The sequence below is a fragment of the Serinus canaria genome, chromosome 14 (assembly GCF_022539315.1).
Source record: "Serinus canaria isolate serCan28SL12 chromosome 14, serCan2020, whole genome shotgun sequence".
Classification (NCBI taxonomy): Eukaryota; Metazoa; Chordata; class Aves; order Passeriformes; family Fringillidae; genus Serinus; species Serinus canaria.
The window spans coordinates 46,623-67,089 of record NC_066328.1 but is presented as its reverse complement, the minus strand read 5'-3'; the positions used below and the strand labels follow the sequence as shown (position 1 = coordinate 67,089).

General features: G+C 44.3%; 3 protein-coding genes across 26 annotated transcripts in view; 2 read left to right on the top strand and 1 right to left on the bottom strand.

The window, feature by feature from the left end:
- Positions 1-3,604, top strand: part of MAPK8IP3 (mitogen-activated protein kinase 8 interacting protein 3) — a 73,694-nt gene extending 70,090 nt beyond the window's left edge. For all 17 annotated transcript variants that reach the window (XR_007778841.1, XM_050980096.1, XM_050980110.1 and 14 more), the window contains one exon: positions 730-3,604. Coding sequence is in view for 16 of the 17 variants with exons in the window: in XM_050980096.1 (XP_050836053.1) it covers positions 730-851 (122 nt within the window). In the remaining variant the exon portion in view is untranslated. The remainder of the gene's footprint in view (positions 1-729) is intronic.
- Positions 3,605-6,170: 2,566 nt separating this feature from the next.
- On the bottom strand, positions 6,171-8,248 carry MRPS34 (mitochondrial ribosomal protein S34). Its single transcript, XM_009099631.4, has 3 exons — positions 7,834-8,248; positions 7,685-7,727; positions 6,171-6,849 (listed from the first exon to the last, which is right to left on the bottom strand). Exons 1-3 carry the CDS (start codon positions 8,149-8,151, stop codon positions 6,572-6,574), a joined length of 639 nt encoding a protein of 212 aa, XP_009097879.3. The 5' UTR covers positions 8,152-8,248; the 3' UTR covers positions 6,171-6,571.
- Positions 8,249-8,785: 537 nt separating this feature from the next.
- Positions 8,786-20,467, top strand: part of GLYR1 (glyoxylate reductase 1 homolog) — a 41,771-nt gene continuing 30,089 nt past the window's right edge. For 2 of the 8 annotated variants that reach the window (XM_050980115.1, XM_050980112.1), the window contains exons 1-4: positions 8,788-10,008; positions 12,096-12,132; positions 13,074-13,153; positions 20,014-20,152. In XM_050980115.1, coding sequence (XP_050836072.1) covers positions 9,818-10,008; positions 12,096-12,132; positions 13,074-13,153; positions 20,014-20,152 — 447 coding nt within the window. In that variant the 5' untranslated portion in view covers positions 8,788-9,817. Of the gene's footprint in view, positions 10,052-12,095; positions 12,133-13,073; positions 13,154-20,013; positions 20,153-20,467 lie in introns of all 8 variants that reach the window. The other 6 variants (XM_050980118.1, XM_050980114.1, XM_050980117.1 and 3 more) reach the window with 6 other exon arrangements.

The following is a 20,467-nucleotide window of genomic DNA, read 5'->3' as shown; positions in this document are numbered from 1 at the left end:
TGGAGGCTCCAGGTGCAATATACACACATGATACAGGACTTCTACACTTTTGTAAGTTAAACAAATTAGCATATTTAACAAATATTGTCCAGTTAGAATAGCAGTTGGTTACGTAATTTTCCCCAGGTTCTGCCCCACTGGAGTTGGTCCAAGAGCTTTGCCCTACATTTATGACATCTATGATGCATGGTAAAAAGCAAGATGTCCTTGGTTGACTAAAGGACATCTTTAGAGGCAAGCCTAAATAGTTTTTCAGGAATTTGTTAGGTTAGTTTACTGTCCTAAAATGTAGGAGAAAAGGGTAGGAAAAGTACTGGGAGCTACAGCCATGCATTAGCAATCTATAAAGCTACAAATACATTAAAATTATCATAAAATAACATCAGTATGAATGGCTTTGTAAAGAACAAATGCATCTGTGCCACTGGGTCCAAACATTGATGCCCCACTGTGACTACCCATGCTGCTGAGGGTGCTCTGTGTGTAAAATCAGCTTCCCTCAAAGGAGGGGTAGTTTTTGTCGCTGCTGGAGCTAGTTTGTCCCATCCATGAAGTCCAGCTTCAGAAAAGAATGGGGTTGCTGTAAATGTTCTCCAGGCGCAGAAAACGATCTCAGTTCACAGTGTCTGTTATCAGACTGCTGGGACTCTAAAAGGGGTATTGGCTCCTTCAGAGTATTCCAGAGCATTTTCTTTCCTACCGTTTTTACTCTCAGTGTTCTCTCTTCAGGGGATGGGGAAGATGATGAGACAGAAGAGAATGCAGGAGATGCCACCCAGGTGAAGCCAGTACTTTCCAAGGCTGAACGAAGCCACATTATTGTGTGGCAGGTATCATACATCCCTGAGTGAGAATTCGTCTTTTCCCACAATGTAAGTGTCCCTCCTCCCGCCTGAATGCCATGATGTACATACAGAATGCCTGCATTATAACTCCTGCTGGAAACTGACCCTGGACAACTGCAACGGTTCCTGCCTTGGACTGTGACCCCCTTGAACCTCTGAACTCGCAGCTTTCAACTCGGGCCCGTATGCTTTTGGTGTGGTTAGGTTCTTGTTCTGCTCTGGAGCTGGCATCTAAAAGGAGAGAAATGGCAGTACACCATGGAGGGAGCTTGGAGCCAGGACTGTGGGAAACCTTTTGCCAGTGTCAGGAGGGGCAGCTGGAGGGGGGTGGCTCAGGTTCTTGGGCAGGTTGCCTCATTCCCACCTGCATGAGAAAGAAGTGTGTCCCCAGGCATTCCCTGCCAAAGCAGTGATGGTGAATCACTTCTGCAGCACCCCAGCAGAAATCCTTCTAGTTCACCAGTAGACTCTTCATCTTATCCTTATTCACTCTTAAGCACAGAATAATATCCTCTGGACTTAGAGCAGTTAAGGGTCCAAGGAAGCCTCCAAAGAACATCATGGTTTCAGCAGCACTTCGGCTGTGGGGCTGGAGAAGGCAGCAGCACCCTTACAGTGGGGATCACAACCTCCATCTTTGCAGGGGGAAAGTCCCTTCCTCTGCTGCTGCTGTTGCCTCAGCATCATATGCTGGGTGCCTGCCTGTGTGTGTCCCAAGAGAATTGTTTGGTGGGCTCAGATAGAAGATAGGTGTTTGATTGTCAGTGCCAAACAGCCGTAGTAGCAAAAGGGTACCAGAATGTTGCTTTTTTAAGAAAAGGCAAGGCTTTTCTTGCCTCTTGCTTCCAAAAATGCCATACAGAAAAGAATTCCTGATTTTGTTCTGAAAGGTTCATGTGACGATTATCTCATTTGGTGGCTTTTAAAAGGCAGATGGTGTTGATCTGCTGAGTTCTGCATTAACACTTTGACACTGCCTCATCTCAAGGCTGTGTCTACTTTTTAGGACCTGCTAGAAGGAGATCTCTTTTCACAGAGACTTGGAAAACAGAGACTTGGCAGTTGGTTAGGACAAGTACAGTCAAGGTTATGTCTCACCTGATGTCACACACAAAAAGAATTGAGGCTAGATTCCTGACGTCTTTTACCTAATATCACAAGCACTGACTATGCTAGTAAGAAGTTTGGAAATGTGGAAATTTCTGACTCCTGGAAAAAATTGACAGCCCCCAAGAAAAGTAGTGATAGCACTTTCTGTCTAAGCAATTTTGAGTGATTGAACATGTGAATCCTGCTTACAAAAGAAGCAGCAAAAATTGGGGCCAGGGAGAGTGGTTTTGAACTCAAGATGCAGAATATTAAAGTCCCAGGTGTGGAGACAATGGTGTGTTCTCCCTTTCTGACACTGTCCCACTAGGACAAATTCTGTGTCTCTTGAAACATTCTTTTTGGGGTGTGCAGGAGTAGGGCAAATTGCATTAATTAGTGATAAATTTGGAAGCTCCTGGTGGTCCTCTTGCGGTTTTTTTGCCTGACCTGTACAGCACTCCAGGTTCACAGAGATGTCCTTGTGACAGTATGGGGACAACTGGGCAGGCCTCCATCTCCTAGAAAGCTCCCTGCTGTGTCCTGTGCTTGCTGCCATGGACCAGGCTTGCAGATCCCAGTCTGCTGCAGGGATGCCATATTCCCAGGGGATGCTCTAATACATGGCATCTCTCCTGACACAGCAGCACCTAAACAATTTTTGTATCCACAGTTCAGGAAAGGTTGTGGCATACATTTTCCCTGCAGGAAGGCAAGAGACATCTCTGGTGAACAGAAGTCTCAGCCAGCCACAGTGGTGTTCATGCTATGTGTGAGCAGTGCTGGTGACAAGCACCCATCACACCACTCCTCCCCAAGACAGGAATCCAGCTGGAGGACATCTTCCAGGCATACACATAGTGGACTCTGTGACTGGCATGAGGTTAAGGGATACATGGAGACACCACCTGCATGCTGGGGGACCTTTCATCGAGGACATTTTGCTGGAGCACTGCTGATCATGCCAGGCTTCTCATTCACTTTTGTCATATGCTTTCTGCTAGGAAGACTTCTTTGGATCCCTCCCAACACAGAGTGCATTGAAGTAAACAATATAACATTTACAACACAGATTCCACTGTCATGTAATAGTTCATCAGTTAGGGCCAGGCAAATTTCCGAATTTGGGCTAGCTGAAGAGAAAAAGAAGGGTTTAGTTCCTTAACTCTGTCAGTTCTTTTATAAGAAAGTCAGAATTGCAACATTTGTACCACTGACTGTTTTGTATCTGGTATGAGCAGTTGAAGGGACAGCACTTGATCTCCGGTCACCCACTGGGCCCTAATAGCACACAGGAATCTCCCATCAGATTCCTTTCCAGCTCAATGCTATGTTCTCCTCCAAGAGAAGCACATGGCCTAGAGGGGCAGCTGCAGGGGGGAGACACAGCCTCTGCTGATAGCTTCTGTGTCCTTGGGTCACTGCTGGGCAAGGTGAGAACTAACTGGCTTCAGTACGCTTCTCTGTCATATCTCCACTGTGATGTATGTAAAGTATCTTGTATGTTACAAAATGATTTTTAAAAGTGTCTTAAGGCCTGTAAACTCCGCTGTTTGGTCTGAAGATGGCATTCTGTAAAGAGCCTGCTGTACCAATATGTTCCCGTGCTTTGTCCCCAATGCTGTCAACAACAAACTGTATCTGTTCAGTATGTAATAAACATGTTAACATCACCTTGGGCACCATGTTGTGTTCCTATGAAGGCACTGGGATTGCTGCTCAGTCTTTAAAAGGACACTTGCAAGGGTGGGAATGCCGCTCAGTGTTCCCTGTTGAGCATTTCAGTGGCAGGAAATGAAATGTTGATGGCTCACAGGGTCGGAGCAGATGGGCTGGTGTAGCAAGCAACACTGCAATCTGTGGCTTGTACCAGCAGCTGAAATAAAAGGTAGAAATATAAGGTGGCACAACTTCAGAAATAGAAGCTGGAGCAGAGAAGCATTCACCTGCTGGCTTGCTGGAACTTTAATCAGAGTGGCCCTGTCAGGTGAACTGCCAGGGATAACACATCAGGTCAGTTTTCAACACTGTACAGGGTGACACTTCACAATCCCATAGGCATTGGTGATATCAGCATCATTCAACTGCAGGGAACCTCTCAGTCCCAGCAGCATTTGGACACCTTCATAGTTATTTTGTAGAATTGCACTGATTCAAGGGTTAGACATGGCGATGAACTATGTTCTTAAGACTGGAGAGGAGCATCTTTTGCCCCAAGCAGGGAGCCGTAAGGTGAGTCACCTCTGTGACCAACACACGCACTGTGGTGTGGCACAGGCCAGGGTGTAGTACAACTGGCAATGCCTCTGCAATTAATGGAGACACCTCAACAATGAGGTTTGGAAACATGTGCTGTGAACCATTCTAAATCCCTGGGGCTTCACCCTTCGAAACAGCCAGGAGCAGTTTGAGCAGGGCCCTTGGTGAAGTACAGTCATGTCTGGTGGCTAAGTAAGCAGGTCACTGCCAACACCCTTCAAACAATCACCCCTTGTTTGTAAACAATCTGTGAGGAAATGTACAAGTTTGGGAGGCTAATCAGAACTCACAGCATGTTCTGGGTATGGAATCCAACACATGGCAAACAGGCTGTGCAGATTCCCAAAAGGGACCTTCGCTATCAGGGTAAGGCTCCCAGGCTGTCGAGGGCTCTGTGAGAAGACACCCATTTCCCCATTTCATGACCCTCAGCTCACCAGCAAGTCCTAACTGTCATGCTAAGGGCCACCTACACCCCCCACCTCTACAGGGGCCCTTTCCTCCTATGGCCCAGGAGCCTCACTGAAGGACAACCTGAGGTCACATGTCAGTCTCCAGCCACTCCTGGATCAATTCCTTGGAGCCAGGGGGCTGGATTTTGCCTACATCATCTTCAGAAATCCTGCCTCACCCAAGCTGCTGGGTGAGTCTGTGCCTTATCAGCTCCACCTGCTTTTGTTGCTGGCTTGGCTCCCTGGTATACTTTGATCATGGGTAATTTCTTGCCTTTCTGGGGCTTCTGTGACCAGCACTTGGGTCTGCCAACTGTAGTCATTGTGTGTGCCCCCTCAGGGAGACTCTTCCTCTGCTGGTGCTACATTTAGATCGCAGCTGTGCAGAACAGAGGACTAGACAGTTCTACTCATCCCATCTGACTCACAGCTACACCTCCCTTTAATCTCCCTTTTTCTTGGTTTGTGTTCAGTAGTGCCTCAATCATGGTACGGTCAGGAAGGCAACAGCTCAGCTCAGTGCCCAGCAGTAGAGACTATAGGAATCAGACAAACGACCTTCTGGCCACAGCCATGAGAAGGCTCACAGCCTCAAACCGTGCCTTCAACACTACTCCTGATTCTCCCATTCCTTCTGAAGCCAGAGAACTAGATCTGGCACATGCCCTGCAGTGCTCCTGCTACAACGAGGCAGGCTCAATTCTGCTTCTTGGAATTCTGCTCCAGGACCAGCTTTTAACTCACAAGAAAAGCCTTCCTTCATATCCCATAGCATCTTAACCCTTCAGGAGCCTCTGGTGTTGAACCCTATGGAAATACAGGTAAGCCAATGTCAATCTGTGTGCTCCTGCCTGAAGACAGCCATTTTCTGCTGGGTGGGGCCACACGTTCCCAAATACATTCAGGCCACACACACTGGGTGGAGCAGAGTCCAGTTTGTGCTCTCCCTCACTAAATCCCTTCAGGCTATTTGTGATTTCAGGATGCTGCAGTAAATGGAACACCGCCTCCTGATTATCTTCAGATACAGAAACTAAACAGTTACTTCTGCAGGCATATGATATATAGAGCTGAACAGCTCTTGTGCTCCCTCCAGCCACACCCAGACCAGAGCCTCCAACAGCCTTTGACACAGCAGCAGCATCTGCAGCCACTGCAAGAGAAGATGAAATACCATGAACTGTATGGAGCTCATGTTTTAATGTTCACAACATGCTACCCTGGAACTGGGGTAATTTACAATTGGTTTCAAATGGTAAGAGCCAATCCCACCTCCTTTGCACCACCAGAACTAAAGTAATTTCCCCTATCTCCTGACAGCCATCTTTGAGAGTAAGAGATGGATAGCTTTGGATTATCTTAGTATTGAAGTCATGCTCCTCACTTCTTGTTCACTGCCTTCATATGCTAGTAATTCAGATCATTCTGCAATGTTCAGAGAACCAGATGCTGTGCCTGAGCTAATGACTCTCCATTTGGCTGTCACAATGTCTTGGCATTGAAAAAAAATCATGGGTTTTCTTAGAACTGTGCCGCAGAATTAAGAAAACATTTATTTCCATTTGAAGATACATTCTTTCACAGCTCTGTGAAATACTGTGATATTTACAGTCATTTTTTTTGTGATTCATACAGGACCCAAGTTATATAAAAAATGTTATGCTCCAAAGAACTGAAGCTGGCTGACTGAAGCTGTGTATTTAGAGACTATCCAGGGAACCAAGAAGACTCCTCTGCTCACTGAAACCGAAGTTATGGAAGAAGAGTCTGAATATATCTGCATCTTCTCTTTCAGATGAGGTGACTGTACAGGGCTGTGGAGAAAGCTGGAAACATCCCAGAAAAATGGGCACAGAGGGGCTCTGTAAGACCCTTTGTGCCTAACAGGCAGTGAGAGCACATGGGATGCTCAGGACATTGAAGAAGGTTCTATACTGGTGTCCCAGTAGCTTTTTTCTTTGCCCACTCTTGGGGACACGCCAGGACCTTCTCCAGATCAATAATTGGCTCTTCCATTATTGGTTTTCCCTCCTTTTGCCACTGTGCAAGGATCATGGCTCGGAGCAGTGGTGGGTATGGCAGGAACCGAACAGTTACCTCAGACACTGGGGTGAATTGCTTGAAGGCTTCCTCCTCGTGTTTGGGCACTATACGCCAGTCATGGTACATGACTTTGTCAATCTCCCTCACTTCCTCTTCAGTTTTGCCTGGGAAAAGATGATGAACACCAGTGGGTAACACCATCAGATGAAACTGCTTCCAGACACAGCAAGTGTTGACTCTTTGGCACCAAAAATGCTCCAAAAGGGAACAGTCGACAGAATTTTCAAAGGGCTGGACAAATGATTCCCTGCTATATTATAGGATCTGACTTCTGTCCTTGAGAATCGAAATAGAAATGGAAACAGGTTCCAGCTGAGTGGGTGATCCCCTCTCCTAATTTAGTTTTGCTTTGTCTCTCTCAAGTTCCATTTCCATGGTTAAGGAACAAGAGTCATTTCTCCCTACACTGATGAAAGCTTCCTGGAAAACTAAGTGTTAGAAGTGGTCAACAACTAAAAACCTTCTAATGAGTACTATTTCACTAATTCCAGAAATGGAAAATTATATATCTAATATAAAGCAACTCTAAAAAGGAAAATTCATTCATACAACTCCAATCATTAATTCAAAATTCCAGTAACACAACTTAATTGCCATTGCACTTTTTCCTTTTAAAGTCAATTTAAATTGGAATACCCTCATGCTCATACTGTGTCTTGCTTTCAAAGTCTCAGAACAGTCTGTCAGCTCATCTAATATACTTTTAGTGCTGCTGTTCCCCAAGGTCATACTGCACTGGCTCTCCCACAGCATTCCTTGGGAAAACATTCTGAAGGGGCTAGATTCCCAGCCTTTGAAACGCAAGGAACTTCTTTTCCCATTACAACATGTGAGAAAAACAAATTTGCCAGTCAGAGAGCCCGCGGTTTCTCTGCCACCCTCACGCACACGGTGCTCTCTAGCTCTGCCCCTATGTGTGGGAAAACGAGCCGGTTTTACCTTTGAAGGTCAGGTAGCCCCAGGCTCTTCCATGGTCCATGTTCTGCAAAAAAAAAAAAAAAAAAATAGAGGAACCTGTTGAGGGTGTGTCGCGGCAAAGTGGAGGGCGGGAGCTCCGCAGGGCGCGGCGGGTGGGACGGGGCAGGTACCTCGGCCGTGTAGTCCGCCTTCACCTTGGTGATGACCCAGTAGCAGGGCTCGCGGTACGCCCACAGCCAGGACTTGCGGGTGACGGTGCGGCCCACGCCGAAGCGCGGCAGGCGGCAGAGCAGCGCCAACAGTCGGTTCTCGTTCCGCACGTCTTCCCAGGCCCGCACGGGCAGCCGTTTCTGCGTCAGCGGCCGCCGCATGGTCTCGTAGTCCACGGCGAAGCGCCGAGAGTCCCGCGGCCGATCCTTCAGCGCCCGGTACTCGCGGATCTTCTTGGCCATGGCGGCGATGGGCCGGTGCAGCTTCTTGCGGGTCATGGCGGCGGCCGAGGGCGCGGAGCGGGCAGAACCGAGCGCCGCACCTGGATCCCTTGTCCCCGCCTCTCCCGGAAGCCGCGACGGGCCCCGCGGAAGCCGCCCCGCCCGTCGCCAGGGGCAACCGCAGCGTTCCGCGGGGCCCAGCCGCCCGCAGCGGGTGCTCTCAGGCTGCTGTCCGCAGAGCGCATGGCGTGCCGCGGCCCTTCGCTGTGGTGCGGCGCGGCCTGATGGTACTGTGTGCTAGGCGGCTCTCGGGGGAGCCGGGCTTGGTTGTTAAGATCCATCTGAACAGTGTCTGGTTTAGAAAAATCTGAGCAGATTCAGCTATGTCAAGGAACGTTCAACACGACTAAACCAGGTTTCAGGAAGATTAAAGCAACAGGTCTGACCCAGGTCTTCAATCAAAGGCTGGGCCACGAGCAGCAGACGGGTCATGGAACTCCGTAGCGGAATGAAATTTCTCTGAGCTTCTCCAGCCATGGAATGCCAGCACAGTGAGGCTACACTTTTAATGAGTGGACTTTAAGTAAAATCTACATAGATCAGCCCTTGGATTTCGGCTAAATACTGGGAAATTAAATCTGACAGAAGCATTTTTTTCCATTGAAATCTGTATCTCAAATGAAAGGAAGCACATCAATTCCAGTGCTGCTGCTAAGTCCTATATTAAAGGCATTCAGGATACTGAGTGGATTTTTCCAGAAGCCAAGATCAATGTGTGAGGAGAAAGTGGCGCGTTCATGTGTGCTGCACACTAAAAGTAAACCACAAATTAAAAAGGCTGACAACGCTCTTAAGACTAATATAGTGCATCTCTTGAAAAAAGATAGGGGCATAGGAGTAAGCAGGAGGTACCTGATTAAATTGAGAAACACTGGCTTAGAATAAAATACTTGATCTAAATCCATCTGTTGAAAACGAGAGGAGGCTCCCAGTACTAAAGTGATTTGGGGGAAATAGCAGAGCAGTTAAGCCCCTTATTACAAGGTACAAAGTTGGGAGCTTGTACCCAGGGGTTGTGCAGCACAAGAATCAAACTCGTTTTTGTTTAAGGCCCATACACATCAGTTTCTGTGAGTCCACAGAGCAGAAGAGGTGACAAGAATGCTTAAAAAAATACGGAACTGGCTTTGTTGAACTGACAGAAATTAAAGACACGACGACACACAGCAAGTCATCAGGTAAACGATGCAGCTCCGCAACATCCGACCACATACGGCGTCTCCTCCTGCCCGGGAGAACGAACGCAAATCATGTTCCAAACCCACCATTTCCTGGTGTGGCTCCGCGGGGCTAACGGGGGATCCATATACGGTCCGAGGACAGTGAGCAGCGGCAGCAACGGAGCCATTCGGTTTTGGCTTCTTAAGGAGAATTCTATCAAGGGAACCGCTGTTAACTGCGGGGTGCTGCAGCGCCCTTCGCTGCCCCGGCACAAACACGGGCCCCGCCGGGTGCGGCAACCACCACCAGCGCGGCCCAGCAGAGTAACGCCGCCCCACGGGCGGCCACCTGCACTTCCAACAATGCGCTCGGCAGACGGCGCTGCTTCCGACGATGCGCTCCACACCGAACTCCCGCGCAATGGCCCCGCCAAACCCACCGCGGGGAAGCAGCCCCGGGAGCATCCCGTAGAACGGCCCGCTGAGCCCCGCCCCGCGCGCCAATGGGAACCACCGCCGTCCCGGCGTCGCGGGGCGAGGGGGGAGGAGGGGACGGCTGCCGCCGACATCCCTCCGGCACACATGACGGACCGCCTGCCCACGTGATGCGTTCGCCTAATGGGCGCGGCCATCGCCCCCCTCCCCCCTTTTCGCGCTCCCGGCAGCCCCTGCGCGGCGCGGCCGGTCTGTGTCGGTAAGATGGCTGCCGTGAGTCTGAGGCTCGGAGATCTGGTGTGGTGAGTGGCGGCGCAGGCTGGGCGGCGGCCGCGGAGCATGGCGGGCCGGGCTCCTTTAGCGGAATCAGGCTGCGGCTGCGTTGACGCAGGCGGGGCTGTAGCCCGCCCTGGGAGCGACGCAGCGGGAGCCGAGTCGGGCTGGGCCGCGCTGGGCGCTGTCAGCCCGCGGTGACTTCGGAGAGCGGCTGTGGGCTGGGTGGGGCTTGGCAGGGCAGGGTAGTGCAGCGGCGGGGCTGCTGCCGGGTTGTGGATATCGCCGTCGTCGTCCCTTGGGCGATGTTGGAGGAGCGGCGGGAGGCAGCCCGGAGCCAGGGCACCGGGCCGCCGGGAGGCTGGCTGGGCTGTGAGCCGGGCCGGCACTGGGGAGGCTGGCGGGGGCGGCGCATGACGGAAGCTGTGTCAGATGGGAGGATGAGGGGAGCGGGACAGAAGGACGAGCGCTGCGGTGTTCCCTTGTAAGCACGGGCTCACCTCCCGAGGGATGCGAGAAGGGTTAGAGATAGAAAGTGTTTAGGGAGAGCCACGCGCCGGTACTTGGCAATGCTTTATGAAGCAACACAACAGTCTAGCGTTTCGTTGCAGGTTGGGGTGTCTCTGTGGAAACTCCCAGAAGCCGTTTCCCCTTGTCACTGCGATCTTACCTTCAGATAGTCAGAGCTGTGATTTTGTGTTTTCTGGTGGGGAGAAGTGAGAGCATTCCACGTTCCCTGTAAGCGCCGATTAAGTGCATAGGTTTCGCTGTGCTGGATGGGCTAGGCTGTCCAGCCAGAGCTCGAAGAAGTAGCTAGTTTCCAATACGTGAAAAAAATGCATGCATTTATACTGATAAGCCAGATAAAAAGAAGGCTCTACTTCAGGCTGAGACAACTGCAGCTCTCATCTGAAAAATTTACAGTGCTGGGAAGTTGTCTAGTTTATAGAGCAAAGTATGTAAAGATTAGTTACTTTTAGCGTCTTTATTTCAGATGAGAATTTGGGGAGTGTTGATCTCAGTGCTGGAATGCAATTTATCCTGCTTTAGTTTTGTATGTGACAGCCAGATGCTGTCCCTAGAGCTGTCGCAGGGAACTTTTAAAAAAAATCAGACAGCAACAGCAGAAAGAGTTTCCTGAATTTTTTCTCAGTACAGTAATGGGAGCATTGAATATGAGACATGGTCATGGTCACAGCTCTTGACAGTATTGCTTCCTGCCCCTGGCTTCTGAATCCTCTGTACAGCATTGCCATCTCAGCGGGCTGCAGTGCCACTTACTGTGAAGTTTTGTGTCAGGAGCTGTTGGGCCTCGCAGGTTCTTTGCCCGTCTCCTGCAAGACAGTTACTAAAGGGGTTTTGTGAGTTCTGCAGCACAAGTTAGTGACAAGGGTGAAATAAGGATAAAGCTCACCAAGAAAGCTGGTGAGCTGAGGGCTAAGACTAATGTCTCTTCCTCCTCTGTGATTATTTCTAGTATTGCCTAGTTTTCATAATGGAAACATTTGCGAGTGTAGAAAGTAAGCTTTTCTACCTTTCTTTTATGGCTCTTCATATCTTCAGTTACTGTGGTGGTGAGCACCTGAAGAAAGTGATAATGGAACACCTGTTGAGGGGAGCCTGCTATTAATGCCTTCTTGCACGAATCAGAGCCTCAGTTTTCTGTGCTGGGAGTTGGTGGCTGCTTGGTTCACCAGCTGCTCTAGATAGGTAGATAGAAGTTCTCGACCTGAACTTTGGTCTCATTGCCTGCCTCAGTGTTTTTTTCAGTCCCATGTAAAGAAATCTCCACACTTATGGTGCTGCAGTGCCTATCACTCTTGTATCTTGCAGACTGTGTTGCTGCTGCTCTTCTCTTCAGTTCTGGCAGTCCAGCAAGGTCAAACAGACTGTCCAGAGACCTGAGTTAGGTGCAGATGTCAGCTGTGTGTCCTGCCTTGAACAGAAGGTTTTGACTGCAAATTGTAGCACTCTTATTATGAAAAGTGTGACATATGAAAAAGCAGACATTGGGATTGTTAGTTTTTTTCTCTAGTTCTATTGCCTAATAATATATATATTTTTTTTCTCTAGGGGGAAGTTGGGCCGTTACCCTCCATGGCCAGGGAAGGTGAGGTTTGTTTGTATTTATTGTTGCTTTCTTAGTTTTTCATGGTTTGTGGGTTTTTTGGTTGGGTGTGGGTTTTTTGTGTTTTCCTTCTGTGTAGAGAAAGCTTTGCTTGAAAGCATTTCAGTTGTAGATTAATACTGGTTTTCTTGTTTGTTTGTTTGGTTTTTTTTGTTTTTTTTTTTACACATCTACCCTACAAATCTAAAGGGTGAACTAGTTTAGGACTTTATTTGATATATTATCTCAGTCTGTCAGTAAGAGCTGGTGTTTCATGAGGAATGAAAAGCCAACAGAGAGCCAGCTCTGGAACTGATTGTGTTTCCCAAATTTAGCTGTTTAATCCCTGTCATTTTCTGCAAGACATGTTTCTTTTCTTCCATAGTAAGTTGGCTAACAGTACTGTGTTAAATAATGGAAATAAGGAGTCTGGCTTCCCAAGATACTGTTTTAGAGCTATCGTTTTTGAGAATTATCTGGGGTAGTTTGATCCTACTTCTGGTTTGGTTGGGGTTTTTTCAGATGAAAGATTTTTAAAAAGGAATTTTATATGCCATTTCTATTTTTTCTACTTCTTGGAAAGGCTTTCTTTTATCTTATATGTCAAATGAGGGCTAAGCATTCTGAGGTAACAGTACGAGTCAGGTAAAAGAATAGTCAATGTGGTTGGCAGCTATAAACATTTGGTTATTGGTCAAGTTAACACCAGGCTCATCTACAGGTGTCACCTTGTAACTGAATGATAGCTTTTCTCATTACTAACATTTTAAAGTTGATAAGAAATTTATTCTGCTAGTAAAGACAAAGTTTAAATTCTTAAGGTTACCTAAGTGGAACAAATTTTTATTAATGCAAGTTATCCTCCTAATCTGATTTTAAAAAAATCTATAATAGCTCAACACCAGGTGGTAAAATGTTTAATTATGATTTCTAATTGCCTTTAGATTGTTAACCCACCTAAAGATCTGAAGAAACCTCGAGGAAAAAAGTGCTTCTTCGTGAAGTTTTTTGGAACAGAAGATCAGTATGTACCTCCTTGTTTTCATCTGGGGAAAATATTGTACCACATAATGTGGATCTTTTCTGGAAGAGATATTTACTAATGTTACAGTGCAATATAGTGTTGTAAAGGATTCGCTTTGAACCACACAATAAAAGAAATTCAACTATTATTGCATGCTATAATTGCTCACTGGGGTGTATGAAGAGTATAAAAACTTAGCTTTAGGGTTTGAGTTGCTGTGATGATAGCTCACCACTTATAGGTGTGACATGACTGTGTTAGATTTTAGCATGTAATGAAAAAGGTACAGCTCAGAGTGGGTTTTTTTGTTTGTTTGTTTTTTTGGTTTTTTTTTTCTGCCAGAGGAATGAAAGTAACTATATAATTGTCATTTGTGAAAGAATGTACTGTCCTACATGCTGATTGAAAACATTATTGCTGTGCTTTTGGAAGACTTCACAGTATAAGAGAGCCAAAACTGTTTTAGACTCCTTTTTGCAAAGCAGAATTTAATAATTTCAAATGTGAACAAAATCATAGTTGTCTTAGATTTAAATGATTACAAACTAGGTAAAAAAACCCAACCAAAGGGCCCATGGGAATGAAACTTAAAATGATTTTGATAACTTTTCAGTTTTCCTCTTTACTTTTTGCTATTAAGTAATGGAATAAAGAAGAAAATTGCAAATATCTGTGGAAGACTAAAAACCCCTTTACTTTTAGGAAGAAGGGTGACAAGAACTGAGGCCATTTGATGAATGTCTCTTAAGGAAGGTTTTTTTCACTGCAAAATTATTTTTGCATAATACTAAAATATTTTTCCATTAAGAAATGAGGTCTAAACTTGATGAATTAGTAGTGAATGCCACATAGTAATGGGAATGTTTGGGTCTCTAGTAATTTGAGGCAGGTGAAGGTTGATTTGAGGCTGGAGAACGTTTTTTGGTGGTGTTATTAAATATGATTATTTGACCTAATAAATTCTGAGTTGAAGTGGATTATTTCTGTCCTGATTATTTGTTCTCAATTTTTGTATTTCACATTATTGAATCAAATACAGATTTTTTTTGGTATTAAGACAAGTAGTCAAATATCTTGGATACTGTAGCTGAGATTAATAACATGATTGCAAATGAAGAGTTCTGAGCTGCAAAATAATCAGGATTTATTACAAGATTCTAGAGCTCTGGCCAGGGCAGATTTGGTCATCTGGCACAGTGAGGTATTATGGTTGTTGTAGTGTAGCCCCTTCCCCACATCTCCAGCTTGTGAAATTTAATCATATCATGCTAGATAATCAAGAATTAGAAATTTGCTTGCTTTGATTGGCACACTCTACCTAAAAATTGAATAGAAATAAATACTATCACCTTTCTTTCAAATAATGTTGGTAGAGAGAAGAGACAGGAGCTTGTGTGCCTTTTCTGTCCTGACTTGGAATGTCAAAAGGATGAGCTGGTTAGAGTGGTGTTGTTCTAACCAGTGTGTTGCCTGAGAAAATTCTCATGATTGAGCATAATCAGCCAAATCAGGAAAAATAGAAATTATTTCACTTCAAATGTGAAGATGAAGAGGAAATCACTTTACTTCTTTTGTACAAATAAACTAGTGGGTTTTGCAAATATTTTTTTCAGTTGTGTGTATAAACAGGACTTGGAAGGTAACTGAGAGAATGTCACCCCCTTAGGAACAGCCTGGGGAGCAGCAGGAGTGCAGAGCTGTCACTGTTCAAGGGGAGAGGAGGAGTCCACTTATCCATACTGATGGTCCAGTGCATATAGCTTCTTTTTTAGCACCTCACTTCTTCTGTCATGTTCACACTGTATGATGGCATTTCTGTACCATGGATCCATTGCTGCAGCTCTTCTATTACTGCCTCACCCTTTGAGGTTGAACAGGAGAGGATCTGGTCATTGGCTGTTCACCTCTTGTCCAGTGCATATAAGGCAAAGGCAATGCTGATTTCTGGGTACAGTCCCTCCCATGAACTTCTGGGGGTTTTGCCAGCCAGTTTGTCAAGAGGTAGGCCATGTCAGACCCTATTTCAGTCTTCCTTCTGAGGATTCCTAGGTGCCTTCTGTAGCTAGAAATGTGCCTGTTCCAGGCTGGGTGCAAATTGTTCCCCACTGACTCATGTGGCTTTGTTTTGTTATACTAAAGGTTAAGGAGAAAGATGTTTAGAAGTAAAAATTGATGTGCATGAGCAGAGCTGAAGGGTAAATAAAAACATATTGATGAGTTTGGCAGTGGTTTTGGTGTAGTGTATAAGTTTTGGTTATTTGTGAAATTCTGGCTAGCTCAGGATACAGCACAGGGAAAATGCATTTTCCTTTTTCTGCAAATTGAATATTACCGTATACTGGGCCTTTGCAATGCTGCAGTGACTAAGGAAATAGATTATCTGGAAAGCTGTGAGTACTTTTGGTCCAACATACAGAGGTGAGAGCATGAGTGCCTTCAGACTGTTCTCTAAATCTTGGGTTTTGATAAATTTTCTGCAGAGCTCTGTACTCCATGTGTTGTGTTGGTGATGTTACTTTCTTCTTTTACTTCTGAAGGAATGGGTTTTCTGGAAGATAAGGATTCTCTACCCATGGAAGCAGATTTTGCTTGTGTTTAAACATAAAAGTATATTTATGCTTTACCACAGTGAAAGCCACCTGATGTTCATAGTAGTGATGTAATACCCATGTCCTCTTCTAAGTGATTGTGTGCAATTAAGGCAATCATGTAATGTCTCTTACATTGTTCTCCAAATTGATAAGGTGGTTTTTCTAGTCTGCCTAGGAGTTGTTTTTCTGAGTGTCTCTTCTTAGAGTAAATCACATTAAAAGGATTCTCTATCTAAAATCAAGAACAGTTGATGTTTCCTGCCCATAGACCTGACAAGCATGTAACAACTCCTTTACAGGAATCTAAAAAACAATTTTAATTTAGTTTAGAAGTGGTACTTAGACCTTTTATCTGTGTTTCTAACTGTGCTTCTCTGATAGTATTTAAAATCCCCTTTTATTTTTGTTTCCATGCTACAGTTTTGTTGTAGGAAATCTTTGTAGATATTTCAGTAGTCAAGTAAGAACTTTTTTTTTTTTTTTTGCTATGTATGTACATTTATTGCTTTTAGTAGTTAAAACTAATAGACTGACTGGCCCGCAAGTCTTTTTTTGTGCATGTCATACAGTTAAAAATAGTTTTACATTTTTTAGCCTGCTTAGGAATTCATTATTAAAACTTGAGATATAATTGCTTTGAAGATATCTTTCTACTGTGACTCTATAGAAATACTAGTGACCATCCTGCAGCCATCAGACGTGTGTACAAACACAGCCATTCACCTTTCTTCTCCATTTGGTATTCCCTGATAGCCAAATGGACTTGCAAGTCATGTATATCACAGTCTTAACAGAAAGCTGTGACAGCCCATTCTTCCTTACAACCTTTTGTAGGATTAGTGTGAAACTAAATATGGTGGGGTCAAGGGGCACTTCCTGATTTTATATATTAAGAGAAAAATGGAGGAAGCTTGCAACTGAAGATAAATGTAATAATTTGCAGCCTGTTCCCATCAGGCACAATAATTTTAACACAGCGCTCATTACCTTTCCATCCTCCACGTCCTGTTGGGATGAAAGCATCTACCCTTTTCTTTTGCCACTGTTTTTGCTGGTTTTCAAGGAGAGAGTCAATTCAGGATGTAGTCTTTATGAAATGTTCTTTCAGGTCCTGACATCAGAAAACACTTGCTGTAAATTTGCTAGCTGTTGGAAATACACCAATACACCTTTGTAGTCTGAGGGTCTGGAGGGATGGGCTGAGCTGATGGGGTGGGTGAGCTTGTGTTCCTGGTACTTCTCAGTGAGGCAGATTATCCCATGCAGAGCTCTATGTTGCTGTAGCAGAGCCAGCTGTAATGTTGTTCAACATCCCTGCAGGCACAGTACCATAGCTGAAAATCACTACAGACAAAACTCTTCCGTCTCGTACTGAGGAGGTATTTTATTGCACAAATTTGAAAAACCTAATACGTAATTTCCTTTGGAATTGCCCTGCTTCTGGGTTTCTTCTAAATATCCCTTCTTTTATTCTAGTATGATGTAGCAGTTTTTGTATCTATTTCCTAGGAGTTTATGTACTAAGTTGCAGAGTTTAGTTGAGTTACTTAAATTATGAGGGTTGGGATGTTCCCTTTTAACAAAGGAAATCCGTCTTGATTTGTGGTATGCTCAGACACGCTGGCCTTGTAAATAACTAAGCAAATTTGTTTTGACTTTTAGAACGGGTTGTGTTAGCATTTAGTGTGGGCATCTAAAGTGCTACAGTCTAAAGCAATAAAATTTTTCCCAGACAGTGGTAAACAGAAATTTGGAGATACAGTGCTACTGTTTTCCATCCCTAGCTATATGGTTTGCAAAAAGCAAGGCTTGGTGGATATTCTTCCATCTCATTTCTTCAGCTTATCATTAGTAGTTGGTATCTCTGGACAGGAAGAGAATGGCTAGAATGGTGAAGGTTTGAAGATCTCCTTGCCTGTGCCATGCCTGTGCCATTAGATTTCAGTCTGATGTCTCTGCATCTCTCTGTGCCACTGTTTCTGTGTGGCTGCAGGTTACTTTCATACTTATCTGTGCTTATTCTAAGTTTTGCTTATTGTTCATGTTTATAATGTGGATTTGACATGGGCAGTGGTTTTCTAAGAGTGGTATTTTGGAGACGATAAGGAACAGTGTGGAGAAATGAAAAGAGAAAGCTTTTGCTAATGGGTATTTTTTTGACATCTTTTCACTTTCCCTCTAGCCCATTCTTTACAGTTGCCTGGTGACTGTGCAGTGGTATGAATGCAATGTCATCTTAAATATGACATCTTCAGTGTCATTGCTAATGTTTTTTTCATGCGTTGATTCATTGCTGTATCAGGAGAGAAACAGTAGTTCATTTTATATGTTGTATCCTTGAGACTGATCTAAATACTGGGCTTCATTAGCCTTGGGGGTATTGAGATCTTGTGTATAAACATAAATAAATGAATAAATTTGTTTGGTGAAAAGTTCTTGTGTTTTCAAGTGCTTGAAACACTGCATGCAGTTGGTTTGCGGACATTGGTGTCAGAAGATACTCATCACTTACAGAAGGTTGTCCAAGTAGGTGATGCATAAACAAACTGGAAAGGAAAAGACCAATTTAATTTTTTCCCTGTTTTTTTTTAAAGTTTATTTTTAACTGAGGCAGCTTTTAAGCGCCTCAGTTAAAAATAAATAATCCAAAATTGCGCCAGGCTCAAACGATGACAGTTTTTCACTTATTAGTTTGTCTCTGAGATCTCTAGTTCTTTGTTCTGGTGGATCACAAGTGCCAAAATGCACCTTTGAAGCCAGGAATCAGAAAGCTTTGTACTTCGGGCTTTCTCCATACCAAAGGAAAAGGAATGAGAAAGGAAGCTAATGAACATGTGCAGAAACCTAAGAGAATGCCTTGAGGGAAAATAACTTATTTTTATTTAGAAATTCAGTCCTGCAACAGCATTTAATATGGTTTTTTTATATTGTGGTCCAAAATTTTCTTTCCTTTATACATGTAATGAAGGGCTTCTCATGAGCTGGTGCTCTGTGGTACACAGGGATGTTTGTCACTGTTTGTCATACAGGCAGGCTTTACAGTGTAAGGTAATTTTAAGGTGTGTTTCACAGTAATGTCTGGGCAATGTCTCTCTGTGAGAGATTTCCTGAATAGCTGCTGGACTCAGATTCTAGTCTGAATGCAAAGATTTGACTTGTTATATAAAGTGAGTTCTTACAAAACGATGTAAACAAAGTGAAAGGATTCAGCTTTGCATGCAGGAACACTGGGTTCTTTGGAAAGGATGCTGGCATTTTCCAGTAGGTTCTAGCAGTCTTGTCTCTGCAAGTGAGACCCAAAATATTTCATTCTACTTTCTTAAAGTTGATTCCTGATTACAAGGAATTTACAAACAATTGCTATTGCCAGTGAGGAGAAAGGTCTTAATATAGTTATAGAGTTTATTTTGTGAAGAGAGGAGAAATAATCAAGATTCAGCAAAGCATTACAACTATTTTTTGTTGTTTTAATCTTCATGTTCAGTTTAACTATACAGTGTCTGAAAATGCAGTCTTTAAATCACTTCATCTGCTTGCAGAAGCTAGACTGCACTGGGGAATATTTAAAACCCATATTCATGGATTGTCTATGTAACGTAGAAATACCTGGGGACAAGAGAAAGTCTGATTGCCCCAGTCAGGGGCAAAGGAAATAATTCTTTTTTCTCAAAAACAAAATTATTGTTTTATTACAGAATACCTGGGTACATCAAAAATCAGTTCAGCAATGAGCTGTTGCTTTTGTATTAACTCTGTGTGGTCATCTCTATAGTGAGAATACATAATTTTGGAGGTTTTTTCCTACAGTTTTTTAGACACCTGTGTGCTCAGTATATTTGAACCAGGAATTGATAGCTGAGAATTGTTAGGTGAACTTTGCTTTCTCGAGTAGATTAGTGGTATTGCCTACTTTACCTGGAGGCGTGGGTCTGTGGGTGTTCCTCATGGTGAAATGAGTGCAGTTATTGGGCTGCCGTTGTTTTAAATGCATCCTGTGATCACATCCAAAAGCTGTTTTGTCAGTAGAGAATAATGCTTAGAGGGGGACAGTGCTTGGGTGAGAGGACATAAAACTTAAGAAGTAACAAAGTGCCAGAAGAACATTCTCAGTGAATTCAGTAATGGCAGCCCTTCACTTTCTAGATAGGAAGTGAATTTGGGCTCACTAGAGCTGGGGGAGAAAGTGTAGCTGTGTGTTTCTCAAAGCAGGAGGATTTAGAAGGCTGCAGTTTGGAGAATTATAACTAGCTTCTTTTTTTTTGTTTCAAGTGCTTGGATCAAAGTGGAGCAGCTGAAGCCTTATCACCCTCACAAAGAGGAAATGATAAAGATTAACAAGGGTAAGCGCTTCCAGCAAGCTGTGGATGCTGTAGAGGAGTTTCTTAGAAAAACCAAAGGCAAAGACCAGGTGAGTGTGTTCTTTTTCACTGTGTGCATTAAAACAGGTTTTGGCATGAATCATGATTAGATGCTTTGTTATGTGAAAGGAGTTTGTTGCCTCTGGCAAGTTGAGGAGGATTGTGTTTTCCTTCCTTTGGTTTTTGGGGTTTATTTCCTATCCTCTATTCTTCCCCATTAAATCTTGTTTGGTGGGGAAAAGTGATTTTTGGATTATTAAATGACAAAGAAACTGAAGAGGCTAATTGATCTACTTGTGATGATTTTATAAATCAGTCTTAAGAATTTGGTATCTACTAGTCTTGTCTTCATTATTTTGGAAGTG